Below are 11,779 nucleotides of genomic sequence, written 5' to 3'. Positions count from 1 at the left end.
AAAAAAAAAAAAAAAAAAAAAAAAAAAAAAAAAAAAAGTTGAATACCACTTCTCTACCCCAGGAGCAACCATCCTGATTTCACTGTGGGTTATACAAATACTAATTTCCAGGTCCTGAGAAGCATTAAAGAGTGCAAGCGCTCACGTGTACATTGGGCATGAGCAACTATTACAGATATTTGTTCCTTCTAGTAGGCAAAATTTTAAGAGAATTGCTTTCTTCTACTCTTCCCAATTTCAGCCACCTTAGATATGACTCATACTATTACCAGAGAAAATCTTCAGCCAAAAATCATGATTTTATATGGCTTGTGTACTTTTAATCTATACACTCTGGGAATTATTTTCTGTTGCCATCTTTAAAATGAAAGAACACAATGGTTTAATTACATTTCATAACCACAGCCTCCCCTCCCTGGTCCCTGCTACGGGACAGGAGCAGAGTGAAACACTTAAGAACAAGCTTGACAGCAAAAATTCTCATGTTTCCTGAGAAAGCAGCATGTCTGGGATTCATCTCAAGTACTTTTACATGAACACACACACTGTGGGATACAAACAGAGTGAATTACATGTTCATGGGCAGCTTCAGAGCTTTGATCTCACTGGGCTCATGGAACAACAGCTGGATGCTTTGCAAGACGAGGACCTTTATGAAGGCACTTCAGAAACAACATGCCAGGAAAGCAAAGAGAAGAGGGGGGCATTTCCACATAAAAAGGTAGCATGAATGCACAGAGCTTTCCTCTGAAACAGGTAAAGGGCCACTGCAGAACTTGCAGGTATGAGAAGAGACCAACAAGGGAGCACATCTCTTACAGATTGGCCAGTAAACAAGAAATTGGTAAATCTTCATAATTCCAGGCCCTGGCTCTTTTAAGGGGTTTTAACCACCCCAGCAACTGCTGGAAGGGCAGCACAGGACTGCACATGGAGTCCAAGTCTGCTGGCAAGCGCTGAAGACCTTTTCTTGATGCAAGTGCTTCGCAACCATACTATGAAAGGTGACTTTTACTGGATCAGCCACTCCAAGGGGCAAAAAAGAAGGCACTACAACCTCCAGCAACCACAAGACAATGGAATTCAGAACCCTAAAAAAACAAGAGCAATATAAACAGCAGAATTACAATGCTGGACTTCAAAAGAGCAGACTGCAACTTATGCAGAGAACTGATTGGCAGGATCACACTGGTGGCTGCCCTCAAGCAAACAGGGGCCCAGGAAAGCTGGTTGTTCTTCCAGGATAACCTCCTCAAAGCAAGGGAGCAGGAAATCACCAGTTACTGCAGAAGGCTGGCTTGGCCAAGTTGGTAACTCCTGACTCAACTCAAAAGAACAAAAAGAGAAGTATGGAGAAGGTGAAAGTCGAGATAGATTACACAAAAGAATACAGAAATATTGTCCAGGCATGCAGCAACAGAAAATGCCAAAGCTTAGCTAGTGTTCAAGCCTGCAGGGAATGTGAAGGCCAACAAAAGGACACCTACACACAGCACATCATCAAGCAATAAGATGATGACTGAGGAATGTGCAGAGCTGATGCTGAATGGTGTAGGGACCCATTCAGAATACAGAAAAGGCCAAAGCACTGAAGGATAATGTCTCACGGGCCTCCCACGTTCCTGAGCTTGTGCCAGAGTCAGAAGTAGCATCCACCATAGTGAAGGGACATCAAATTAGGGATCACAGCAGCAAATTCTACACATGAGACTCCTTAAGATTGAATAGGATGCATCCAGAACTCCCAAGACCAGTGTTATTACAAGACCTTGTTACCATTTTGAGTAGTCACACAGGCTCAGGAGAAATTTCTGACAACTTGAAAAAAAAAGACAAAAGACAAAATATATCCACAGAAGGAGAATCCAGGAAACAGGGAAGGTTATAAAACAAATACACCTGGAAGCCATTTCCAGGCACTGAAAGGTCAGAAAAGTCACTGGGCACATAGAGTAATAATTTATAAAAGGCAAATTGTCGCTAACCAACCTGATTGCCTTCTTAATGAGACAATTGTCTTAGCTGATGGGAAAAAAGCAATGTATGCCATTTGACTTGACTTCAGCAATGTTTTTGACAATGTCTCACATAGTCTCCTTGCAGCCAAACTGGAGATACAAAGCCTGAATGGATGGGCTCTCAGGAGGGTAAAATCTGGCTGCATCACTCAGTTCAAACAGTTTTGATCACTGGTACGAAGACCAGCTGGTGGCCAATTACTGGTGTCACTAAGGACATCCCAATATAGCTTAATATCCTCCATAATTGCCCAGGTCTTCATTAATGATCTCAAAACAGGACAGAATGCACACATAACAAGCTCACATTCAATACTAAATCATGGAGAGCAGTTGATATGCTGGAGGGCAGGGATGCTACTCAGGGGCATCTCAGCAGGCCTGGGAACAAACAGGCTTGTCAGAATCTAAAAGCTCAAAGGAAAATATAAAGGCCTGCAGGGGGGATGGAAAAACCCCAGTACCAGCTGGGGACATTTTGCTAGAAAGTAGCTTTGCAGGAAAGAGGCCTGCAGTCCTCATAGTCAAGTTGAACATGAGCAAGCAGGGAGTCCTTGTGGCAATGAGACCAACTACATACTGATTTGCATTAGCCACAGTGTCATCAGCAGGTCAAGGAAAGGGATTCCTCTGCTCCGTGCAACTCTTCTGAAACTGCATCTAAGCACCACATCCAGTCTGGGGCAGTACAAAAAAGTCCCTGACGCAGTGGAGTAAACTCAGTGGACAGCCATAAAGGCAGCTGAGGGACTAGAGTACGTAATGGAAGAGGGAAAGATGAGGGAACTGGGTGTGTTTAATCCTAAAAAGAAAAGGCTAGAAGGAGATTTTGCAGCTGTCTTCTGCTACTTTATGTCAGTCTCAACACAATGCAATCTAAGGATGCATGTCTTTTTTAGGGAAATGACAGAGGCTACTGACAATGGGCTGCCTGCAGCGCCCATGCCAACCTTAACAGAACCAAGAGAGCTGCAGTAATAAAACGACAGTGGAAATGTTATGAAAGAGAAAACACATCAAGAGAAGGATCAATGGGCCATCACGTACTAGGCCTCTATTGAAGAAAGATAACCAGGACTATTAATAGAAATTTTCATTTGTTCTTTAAAGTTTAAAAACAGTTTGACTTTATTACAAAAGAAAATAAATGCCCACAACAGACATCTTGTTACTTTGTACTAAGCTCTATTTTGCTCAACAGTAGCAGCCTGCTCAGACAGCCAAGTGGAACTGTCCCCACTGCACATCAGTAGTGAGCGAAACCAAGTGGGATATCATCATAGCAAGGCCCTTTGAGCAAAGCCAGGTGCATGTAACAGGTTCAGTTAGGATAAATGAGGTCTTCCAGTATCTGCTGCACTCTATTTTTGAGGATTTTATCTAGAACTTGGATTTTTCATAATTTAGAGCAACTTCTAGTCTTTTAGTCCCACTAAAAGTTAGTGTGGAGGGAACCAAATCCCTCTCAATTTCATCCAGGCTTTCCAGTACACAAAGGATGACAATCACTCTTTCATCCCTTAATAAAACCACTTCTAATCTCAGAAAAGTAACAGCCAACAGTCAATTCCGCACAGTGGGCATGAAGCCTGGATAGCAGAGTGCACCACTTCCAAAGGGGCCTCACTAAAACCTGCAAGGGAGGAAAGACAAAAGCAAGAGCAAACAAATTTGACTGAAAACTGGCATCACTCACCACTTTACTTTGCAGGTCTGTGTGTTCCATTCCACAATGTGTTTGTCCTCTGAACAGCTATACAAGCAGCAGTTGTCTGGATGCCATCTTACACAGTTTACTCTACTGTCGTGACCACCATCCTACGAAAGGTAAGAGGGTCAACGCACTGAAGTATCAACTACTGAGTCTTCCCCACTCCAACAGTGTGAATAAAGTGCTCTCTCAAGAATTAAGTTCAAATCATTAGCAACTTGGAGAGTGTGTGTGGTTTAAAAGACAAACATACATTTAAAGTTATACAAATTAAAGATATTTCTTATTTTGATACATACACATAAGTAATTTGGGTTGGTTTATTCATCCTAGAAAGGAGAAAACTGAGGACAGACCTCATTGTGGTCTACAGCTTCCTTACGATGGGAAGTGGAGGGGTAGGCAATGATCTCTTCTCTGTGGTGACCAGTGACAGGACCCAAGGGAATGGCAGGAAAGGGGTCTGGGGGCAGTTAGTTTGGATATTAGGAAAATAATACCCAGAGGGTGGTTGGACCCTGGAACAGGCTCCCCAGGGAAGTGGTCACAGCACCAACCTTGCCAGAGTCCAAGAAGCATTTGGACAATGCTTTCAGACACATGGTGTGATTTTTGGGGTGGCCCTGTGCAGGGCCATGTAGAAGCCTAGAAAATCAGGGGCTAATGGGTGTGTCTCAGACACTGAGAGCCACTAGAAAGCCATGGAGCCCATCAAGGATTGTTGGCAAGAGCACACTGTGAGAAAGAACAGGATGTGAATGGAGAAGGCGGCCATGTGAGGGTGGGGCAGCACTTTTCTGGGACAAATGTCCTTGTTCTGGCTCCTGGTGGTAAGTACAACACAGCACAGTCCAAGTGTGGGAATGAGGTCAAAAACCAGGCACTGACCGATGACCAAAGGCCCACACGGCAGGGGGAATCAAAACTACCAAAGACCCCCAAAACCCTCCAACCAAATTCCAGAAAGGTCTAGAAGAACAAACTGTACATGATAACTAAACTGCACAGAAAGTAAGAACCTTGGCTGCAAGGTGGTGCCAAGACTTGTCTATAAAAAAGTACCCCCACAAAGCCCAAGTGGCACCCCCAGGACACTGGACACCCTATCAACTGGATCAACATTGGAGCCAGGACTGGTGATCCATCTTTCACTCTTTCTCCCACTTTTCAATCTTTCTATTCTCTTTCACCCTATCCCTTACTCAAAATCCACTGCCATGTGTTTATACTAGAAGAGACTAAATTTTACTGATTTCCATGCCAAGCGTGTAACTTACTACTAAGGTTTTGTGGACCCTCTGACTTTTGTCATTTCTTTTCGACCACAAGCATCTGTGCACCTGCATATTCCCTTCCCTTTCACAGTGGGACACCACAGGAGAGGAGTTGGGCCTTGATGATCCTTGTAGGTCCCTTCCAACTCAGGATATTCTATGATTCTATGATTTTTCTAGCACTTCAGAATTAACAACAAAATTGTCTTGCCTACTGTTTTTATACACACAGCCAAACAAGGCTAACAGCATGAAATTTACTCAAAGGAAAGGCTAGCAAAGGTATCTTGCTGACAGTCATCTAAGTGCCTGCTTCCTTAAGGGCACTTAGAGATGAGGAGCCTCCTCTTTCAGATCAGCATTCAAGAGCAAGCTATCATCAGATCAGAAGACCCTACAGGGGGTATCACTCACTCCTCTTAATAACCACAGTCTTTGCAGCTCCAAATATACCCTTCAATCGTTTATGAAGATATTTCATGAAGTTTATAAAATTTCACTATTTGGACCAGTAACAACCTGCTCAGACCACTCCCAGAAGTATCCCTGCAAATCAGCTTTGAGCAAAACAAACAACATTGCAGAAAGATATTCTGTTCAATAAGGACAGCTAAAAGTAATGTCTCTATTCTAATAACAGGAGTAATCTTTTAATTTGACCTACCTTTAAAAAACAAAGTACTCATGAAATATCTGCTGTCTTGCTCCTATAGAAGAGCAGCCAGTGTTTTCAATCCAACTGAAACTAAATTTTACCCTGAAAACATGTTGATTTTGCTCATAGTTTTCAAGCATAGTTCTTCCATAAAACAGAATTGATATTAACTAGCTACTGTGCTTTCTCTAAATTCATGTACATTTATCACTGTACATATAACTAACAGTTTAGAAGCAAAGTTATGCCCAAGTATCTCAAAATACTGCACAAACATTCATGTGGATTTATTTTGCTTGGTATATAATCCACAACTAAAGCCAAGTTACTTGGAAGTAACAGGGACATTATCAATAGGAAAGGCAAAATGCAAGTCAGTGCATTTGTAAGAGATGTGCTGAGAGAGCTCCAAAGCTTCCACAAGGGAGGTAAGTTTATAGAGAAGTTCATCACTCTGACACCTTCCCAAGCATTGGATGAGCACTGCCCTTCTCTCCCAACAATACCATATAGGAACTGGGGGTATGACACTTCCACAGAGGATTTAACTCTCCAGGTTAGGCACTTCATCACTACTGTTATTTTTAATGCAAAATAACAAACCAATGGCCAATGTTAAGATATTGCATTAACTTCAAAACCACGATTTTTCAGTCTAAACTGGCCAAAATCATTGGTAGCATTTGATGAAGACTGTATTACTTACTAGCTTGCTCTGTAATTCTCCTTTTACTGTGCTGTACAACAAAATGCTACCAACTGCTGTACCGATAGCCAGGATATCTAACTGCTTGTCCACTTCTCCAACTTCAGACTTCCGTTTTTTCCTCTGAGGGCCATCCTGGGAAAACAACAAAAAAAGAGAAACCATAAAATTAATTAGTTTGACTGGCTAATCACAGTGGTAAAGCAGAGGGGGGGGGGAAAATTCACTAAGTTTGAGACCCAGTCGGACACAAAATGAAGACACTGAAATGCACAGAAGCCTAGAGATTCATATTGTACCACCATGTACAAGGTAATAAAGCTGCTACGAGTCACTTGGAAACATCTGGTGGAGGCCATTTTGCTACCCTACCAACCATATCCATGCCGGGAGGAAATAATTCAAGTTTTTCACAAAGTTCCTGTCCCAGAGGCAGAAGTAAAGATTAACACAATCAGAACACTTCACCCACAAAATGGAAATACTTGATTGAGAACGATTGGGTTTTTTTGTTTCTCCAAAGCTATTCAGAAGAGTCTTGCAAATATTCAGTATTCATAATGCTTCTTATAAAGAAAGTACTACCAAACTCCACAGTGGGAAATGACAGTAGTTGAAAATAAGTGCTCTGCCCAAGTCCTGTTGTTGGTACCAGAGGTCCTCCTATGATGAGGAAATTCTTAAATCTTCACTGTCTTGCTCTGCAAGTGCTACCAGCCAATTCAAGGGGAGATTTTACTTCATCTCTCTTAACCAAAAACACGTGAATGCAGCACATCACAGGGAGGGGGAGAAAGAATAAAACCGGCTCCTGTGAAACTAAAGAGGGCAGAAGAAGCCACTGCATTTATGCTCACTGGGTTAATCCCACATAACTAATCACACACACACAAATGGAAAAAAGAAAATAAAAACACTGTTCAAAGACTTCAGATGAGAAAAACATCCCTAATGCTATTGATAAGTTTTTTAATTGGGCTTTGCTAAGTCTCCTTATATTTGTTACATCGCAGCAAAGCATTTTCTCCAATTTAAAAATTATATGCAAGCTAACGCTTCCTATACACAACAGGTCTACATGCACTGACAAGCAAGCAGAAGCCGCCAAAGGAGACTGATATAATGTGAACTACCAGCTCTGTGTAAGTTCCATGTGGTGTAGCTCATCTGCCTTACAACAGCCATCACACAGTGAATGTAAATAATTTCTACTGAGGTCCAGACATACAACGACAATCAGGATTTGGGAGTCTTCACCACAACTAGGATGTACAAGTTTAACAGTGCAGGATAAAAGCTTTGGCTCTTTGAAGCATGACTTTCTTTTCCTCTGTATTTAACACAGACACCTTCTGCAAGGAAAAGTGTTATTGTTTAGGCCAAGAAATATCAAAATACAGATAACTTTTACATCAAAAACAGGTTCTTGAGAAAAATTACACTGGGGTTTTTGCAAGTATTAGTTTAGGCTTCATCTTTCCTTGGAAAGAAAAGTGTTTATAAAATATTACAAAAACAGATGCTGAGAAACCATCACAGTCGCAAAGCACAACCATGTAAATCAAGCAGGTTTTAAGAAATTATATGAGAAAAGGTTTAACTACTGGATTTTGGGGCAGCAACGACAACTAAGCAATTTCAAAATTGCTGTCTGATGTGCAAAGGCAAGGGCCAAAGAGAGGAGATGAAAATACGATTTATGTGTTTTCTGGTACTTTTCAAGCTCTTAATGTAGTTTTACTAATTACCCCACACACTCCCACTGCAAAGCAAAACCAGTTAAGAATAGCTTTATTCTCTTCCCTTGCATAAATCTTTTAACTGAAACTTGTTCACCCTCCCTTTCAGCCCTCAGTTTGTTATGGCAAATTTCCCTTGGAACAACCCAAAGGTACACCAGAATTCCCACTTAAGTGTGCAGTTATTTCCAGTAACAAGAAGAAAGCAAGAGGCAGCAAAGGTTCCACCTGAAGTCAAGGGTTTTCTTCACATGCATTTCTTTACTGACCACCCTTTATCAGCAGTACCAGTGGAGTATTTTGTCAGAAATTTTTGCGCAAAGAAATGCCAGTGGAAAATTCAGACACCTGTTAATGTCTGAGATGATTTGAGAAAACACTCTAAGAACTATTAAAAAAAAAAAAAAAACAAAACAACAATCCATCAAACTTCTCTACCCTGCATTACATTAGTACATAGACACTGCCAACTGCAGTGAACATCCATGTGGGATTCACTTATGGATCGCGGTCTTAAATAGAAGAGCACGCTGTTCTCATGGACAGGATAGGAGAGCTGAACTATACTAAGCATCAGTATCCTTGTCACTAGATCTCTTTCCATTTCCATTTCTCTTTCTTTTTCATTATTTATGGAAACTCAAGCTTATTTAGAAATTCTTCAACTTTGCCTGAAAAAGCAGCGTTTTAATTAGCAGAGATGGTTAAAAGAAGTTATTTGAAAAGGAACTGTGCACACATTTTTCCATCACGTTCTTACTTGACTAGGTAAGGCACAGACTTTTCTTTTTAAGCAGAAATCCAATCTCTGCTGCTGTCATGTGAAATAAAGCATTTAAATCACCGAAATGGGGAGAAATCTAAAGGCTTTGACAGTCGATGATGACAGATCAGTTGCAGCTTGTTAGGAAGAAAGAGGAAGAAGGTATTTTGAATGCTGGAGGTGCACTCTTGCACAAGGCACCACATGGAGCAGCAGGAGATGAGCACTGCACGTGGGAAGCACTGACACTGCGGAAGCACATGGGCAGGGAGCATCCCAGCAAGCCACTCCTGCATCAGCAATTCCAGGGCCTGCAATTCAAAACTCGATTTCCCCTGTAACACATGGCCTTCACTAAAATGGCAGCAGTCCAAAACATACTTACTTTAGGTGTCATTAGGCCAAACACCATTTATAGACATTTACTGGCACAATTTTACCCCTGAACACCAAATACTAGTACTACTTAGACAGATGTCAATTCTCCAGCAACAGGTAAGAGTAAGTAACATTGGAAAACACACATTTAATAAAATGTATTTGGCAGAACTATCATAGCTTTAGTTCTTCACCTCAGTCTAAGGACGAACCAACAATTTACAAAGGTTTATGGCATCATTATTCCAAGAAACAGTATGTTTTCCAGCTCCACTTGAAAACATACCAACTTTCAAGCAGGGGACAGCACTCAAAATACTGGAATAATTAGAAAGCACTGAAAGGTGGCCAAATGGTGTCTGACTAGATCCATTTTCATACAATCCTAAGCCAGGTTAAAACCAAGGACCTATGGGTTTCAGGGGTAGATCTCCAGAAAAGAGGTTTTTTTTTAACAAAAGGTTTTAAAAGCCACTCAGAACCTCCCCTGCTTGACTTATGGCACCACAGCAGTGCCATGTCAGCTTGAGTTTGACTCCATACAGGACAGATTAATCCCATTTTTACATGCAAGTTTCAGTTCATTTAAGAGCAAAGAACCACCTACACAGCTCTGCAACTAATGCACGCATTCTTTTTTGCTTCAAAATTGTGTGAAGATGAACAGGCTCGAGCCCATCTAAAACTAACCCTCTTTGCCATATTTTTCGCATGTCCTGGGAGCTCTCAAAGTTCAGGGAGTAAGTTGCTGGCTGAGGAGAGCCTTCCCTTGAGTTGGTAATCTGTGTGTTACACGTTTTGAAATACCCTTAAAAGTATTTCAAATACACTGAATTGCTGATATACCAAAACACACTGCGAAAAGCCCTTCCTACCTCAGTGGACTTCACATACTTTTTCCAAGTGATACATCTTTTTTTCCTCAGTAAATGGTCCATTCCAGCTAAAGGAAATAGGATTACTTCAACATTAAGAAGATAAAAAGATACCTCAGTATACACTCCAGATGTTTTCAGGTTCAGTGTTCACCTGAAGTTAACTAAACCCTGATCAAAGCGGAGAACATCCAAGCCCTCTGATGTGTGCTGTGAACAGAACTCCTGAATACCTTCTTGCAGGATTCCTGGGCTCGGGAAGATGCATCCCAGATAGTGTAGTAGCTTGCACAGGAGTACTTCCAAGGGTAAGGAAGCTGGTGAGATAGTGCCTTTTACTGGAATGCGAACTAAGTGAGTGCACAGAGCCGACCTGCTCTGCGGCACCACCTCTTCTCGACCGAGGCAAGGCACGCCGTGAAGTCAAACATACCTTGCTCCTTTTTCAAGGAAGGCTTCTTCCAATGCAGGTTTATACGAGACAGATGGTTTTTTACACAGTCAGTGCTTCCACCACTTTTTTTTGTTTTGATTAAAAAATAAAATAATAATAATAAAAAAGCTCAAGGCAAAAGAAACCAACAAAACCCCCAGAACCCGCTTCCCCCACCAACACGTGAGATTTACCCTGTGCAGCGCCATACAGGCCGGAGGATGGCGGGGTGGGGGGGGGATGGGAGAGAGGGAGTGGATTTACACCCACCCGTCCCCCCAAACCCGAGGGGCGCCCCACACGTGGCCACACCGCCACCAAAGGCGGTGGGGACGACGGGCCGTGCCCCGTGGCCCGAGCCCCGCGGAGCCCGGCGGGACCCCTCACGCCGGCCCGCCCGGCCACATGGCGCCGTGAGGGGCGGGGTGAAGCCGAGCGGGCCGCGGCCACGCGTCAGGAGCTGCGCTCTAGGGGATGGCGGGGGGGGGTCCCCACCATCCCCATTCCTCCCACACATTCCCCCCCACAAACACACACCTCAGCCATCCCCACTCTGCCCCCTCACCTTGCCGGGGAGATGCCTCCCCTCCGGCGGGGCCCAGGCCAGGCACGTGCAGGCGGCGCTGAGGTGCGCCGAGGGCACGTACTCGTGCCGCAGGCGGCCGCCCGCCGCGTCCCACACGCGGAGGCGACCGTCGGGCCCGCAGGCGGCGAAGAGGCAGGGGCGGCGGCCGCCGCCGCCGGGCGAGAAGGCGCACGGAGGGGCCGCCATGGCGGGCAGCGCGATCGTTCCGCCCCCTCCTCCCTCCCTTCACCCTCGGGCCGCCCGAGCCCGCCCTCCCCGCGTGCTCGCCCCGCGCGCCTGCGCCGCGCGCGCCGACGACGCCTCGTGGCGTCGTCGGCGCGCGCGGCGCAGGCGCGCGGGGCGAGGGCGCCGGGCGGCGCGAGACGCTTTTCCCTCATCCCGCCCGCCCTTCCCCAGCTCCATGAGGTTCCTGCGCGCGCTGCGCCGGGCGGCCCTCGCCGGCTCCCGCTCCTCGTCCTCCTCCTCCTCATCCTCCTCCTCATCGTCATCCTCCTCCTCTCCTCCCACCGTAGGGAGGCCTCGGCGGAGGGCATGGGAAGCTTCGCTGTCGCCGCTGGAGCGGGTGAGGCGGCTGCTGCCGCCCGAGGAGGCGGCGGCGGTGGCGGCAGTGGAGTTGTCGCCTCATGGTCCCTCCGAGGAGG

General features: G+C 44.6%; 1 protein-coding gene and 1 non-coding gene across 2 annotated transcripts in view; both read right to left on the bottom strand.

The window, feature by feature from the left end:
- Positions 1 to 11,324, bottom strand: part of WDR43 (WD repeat domain 43) — a 26,104-nt gene extending 14,780 nt beyond the window's left edge. Inside the window, exons 1-3 of the mRNA XM_027889895.1 lie at positions 11,118 to 11,324; positions 6,365 to 6,499; positions 3,715 to 3,836 (exon numbers count right to left, since the gene is read on the bottom strand). Of these exons, the coding sequence (XP_027745696.1) occupies positions 3,715 to 3,836; positions 6,365 to 6,499; positions 11,118 to 11,324 (464 nt within the window). The remainder of the gene's footprint in view (positions 1 to 3,714; positions 3,837 to 6,364; positions 6,500 to 11,117) is intronic.
- On the bottom strand, positions 3,227 to 3,304 carry LOC114060426. Its single transcript, XR_003571883.1, has one exon. It is a non-coding gene; the product is annotated as a small nucleolar RNA SNORD53/SNORD92 (small nucleolar RNA).
- Positions 11,325 to 11,779: the final 455 nt, after the last annotated feature.

This window comes from Empidonax traillii, unplaced genomic scaffold (assembly GCF_003031625.1).
Source record: "Empidonax traillii isolate 1590-97213 ecotype Southwest subspecies unplaced genomic scaffold, ASM303162v1 scaffold275:size1536655, whole genome shotgun sequence".
Lineage (NCBI taxonomy): Eukaryota > Metazoa > Chordata > Aves > Passeriformes > Tyrannidae > Empidonax > Empidonax traillii.
Note: the sequence above shows the minus strand (reverse complement) of the source record. Positions and strands in the feature narration are given on the sequence as shown.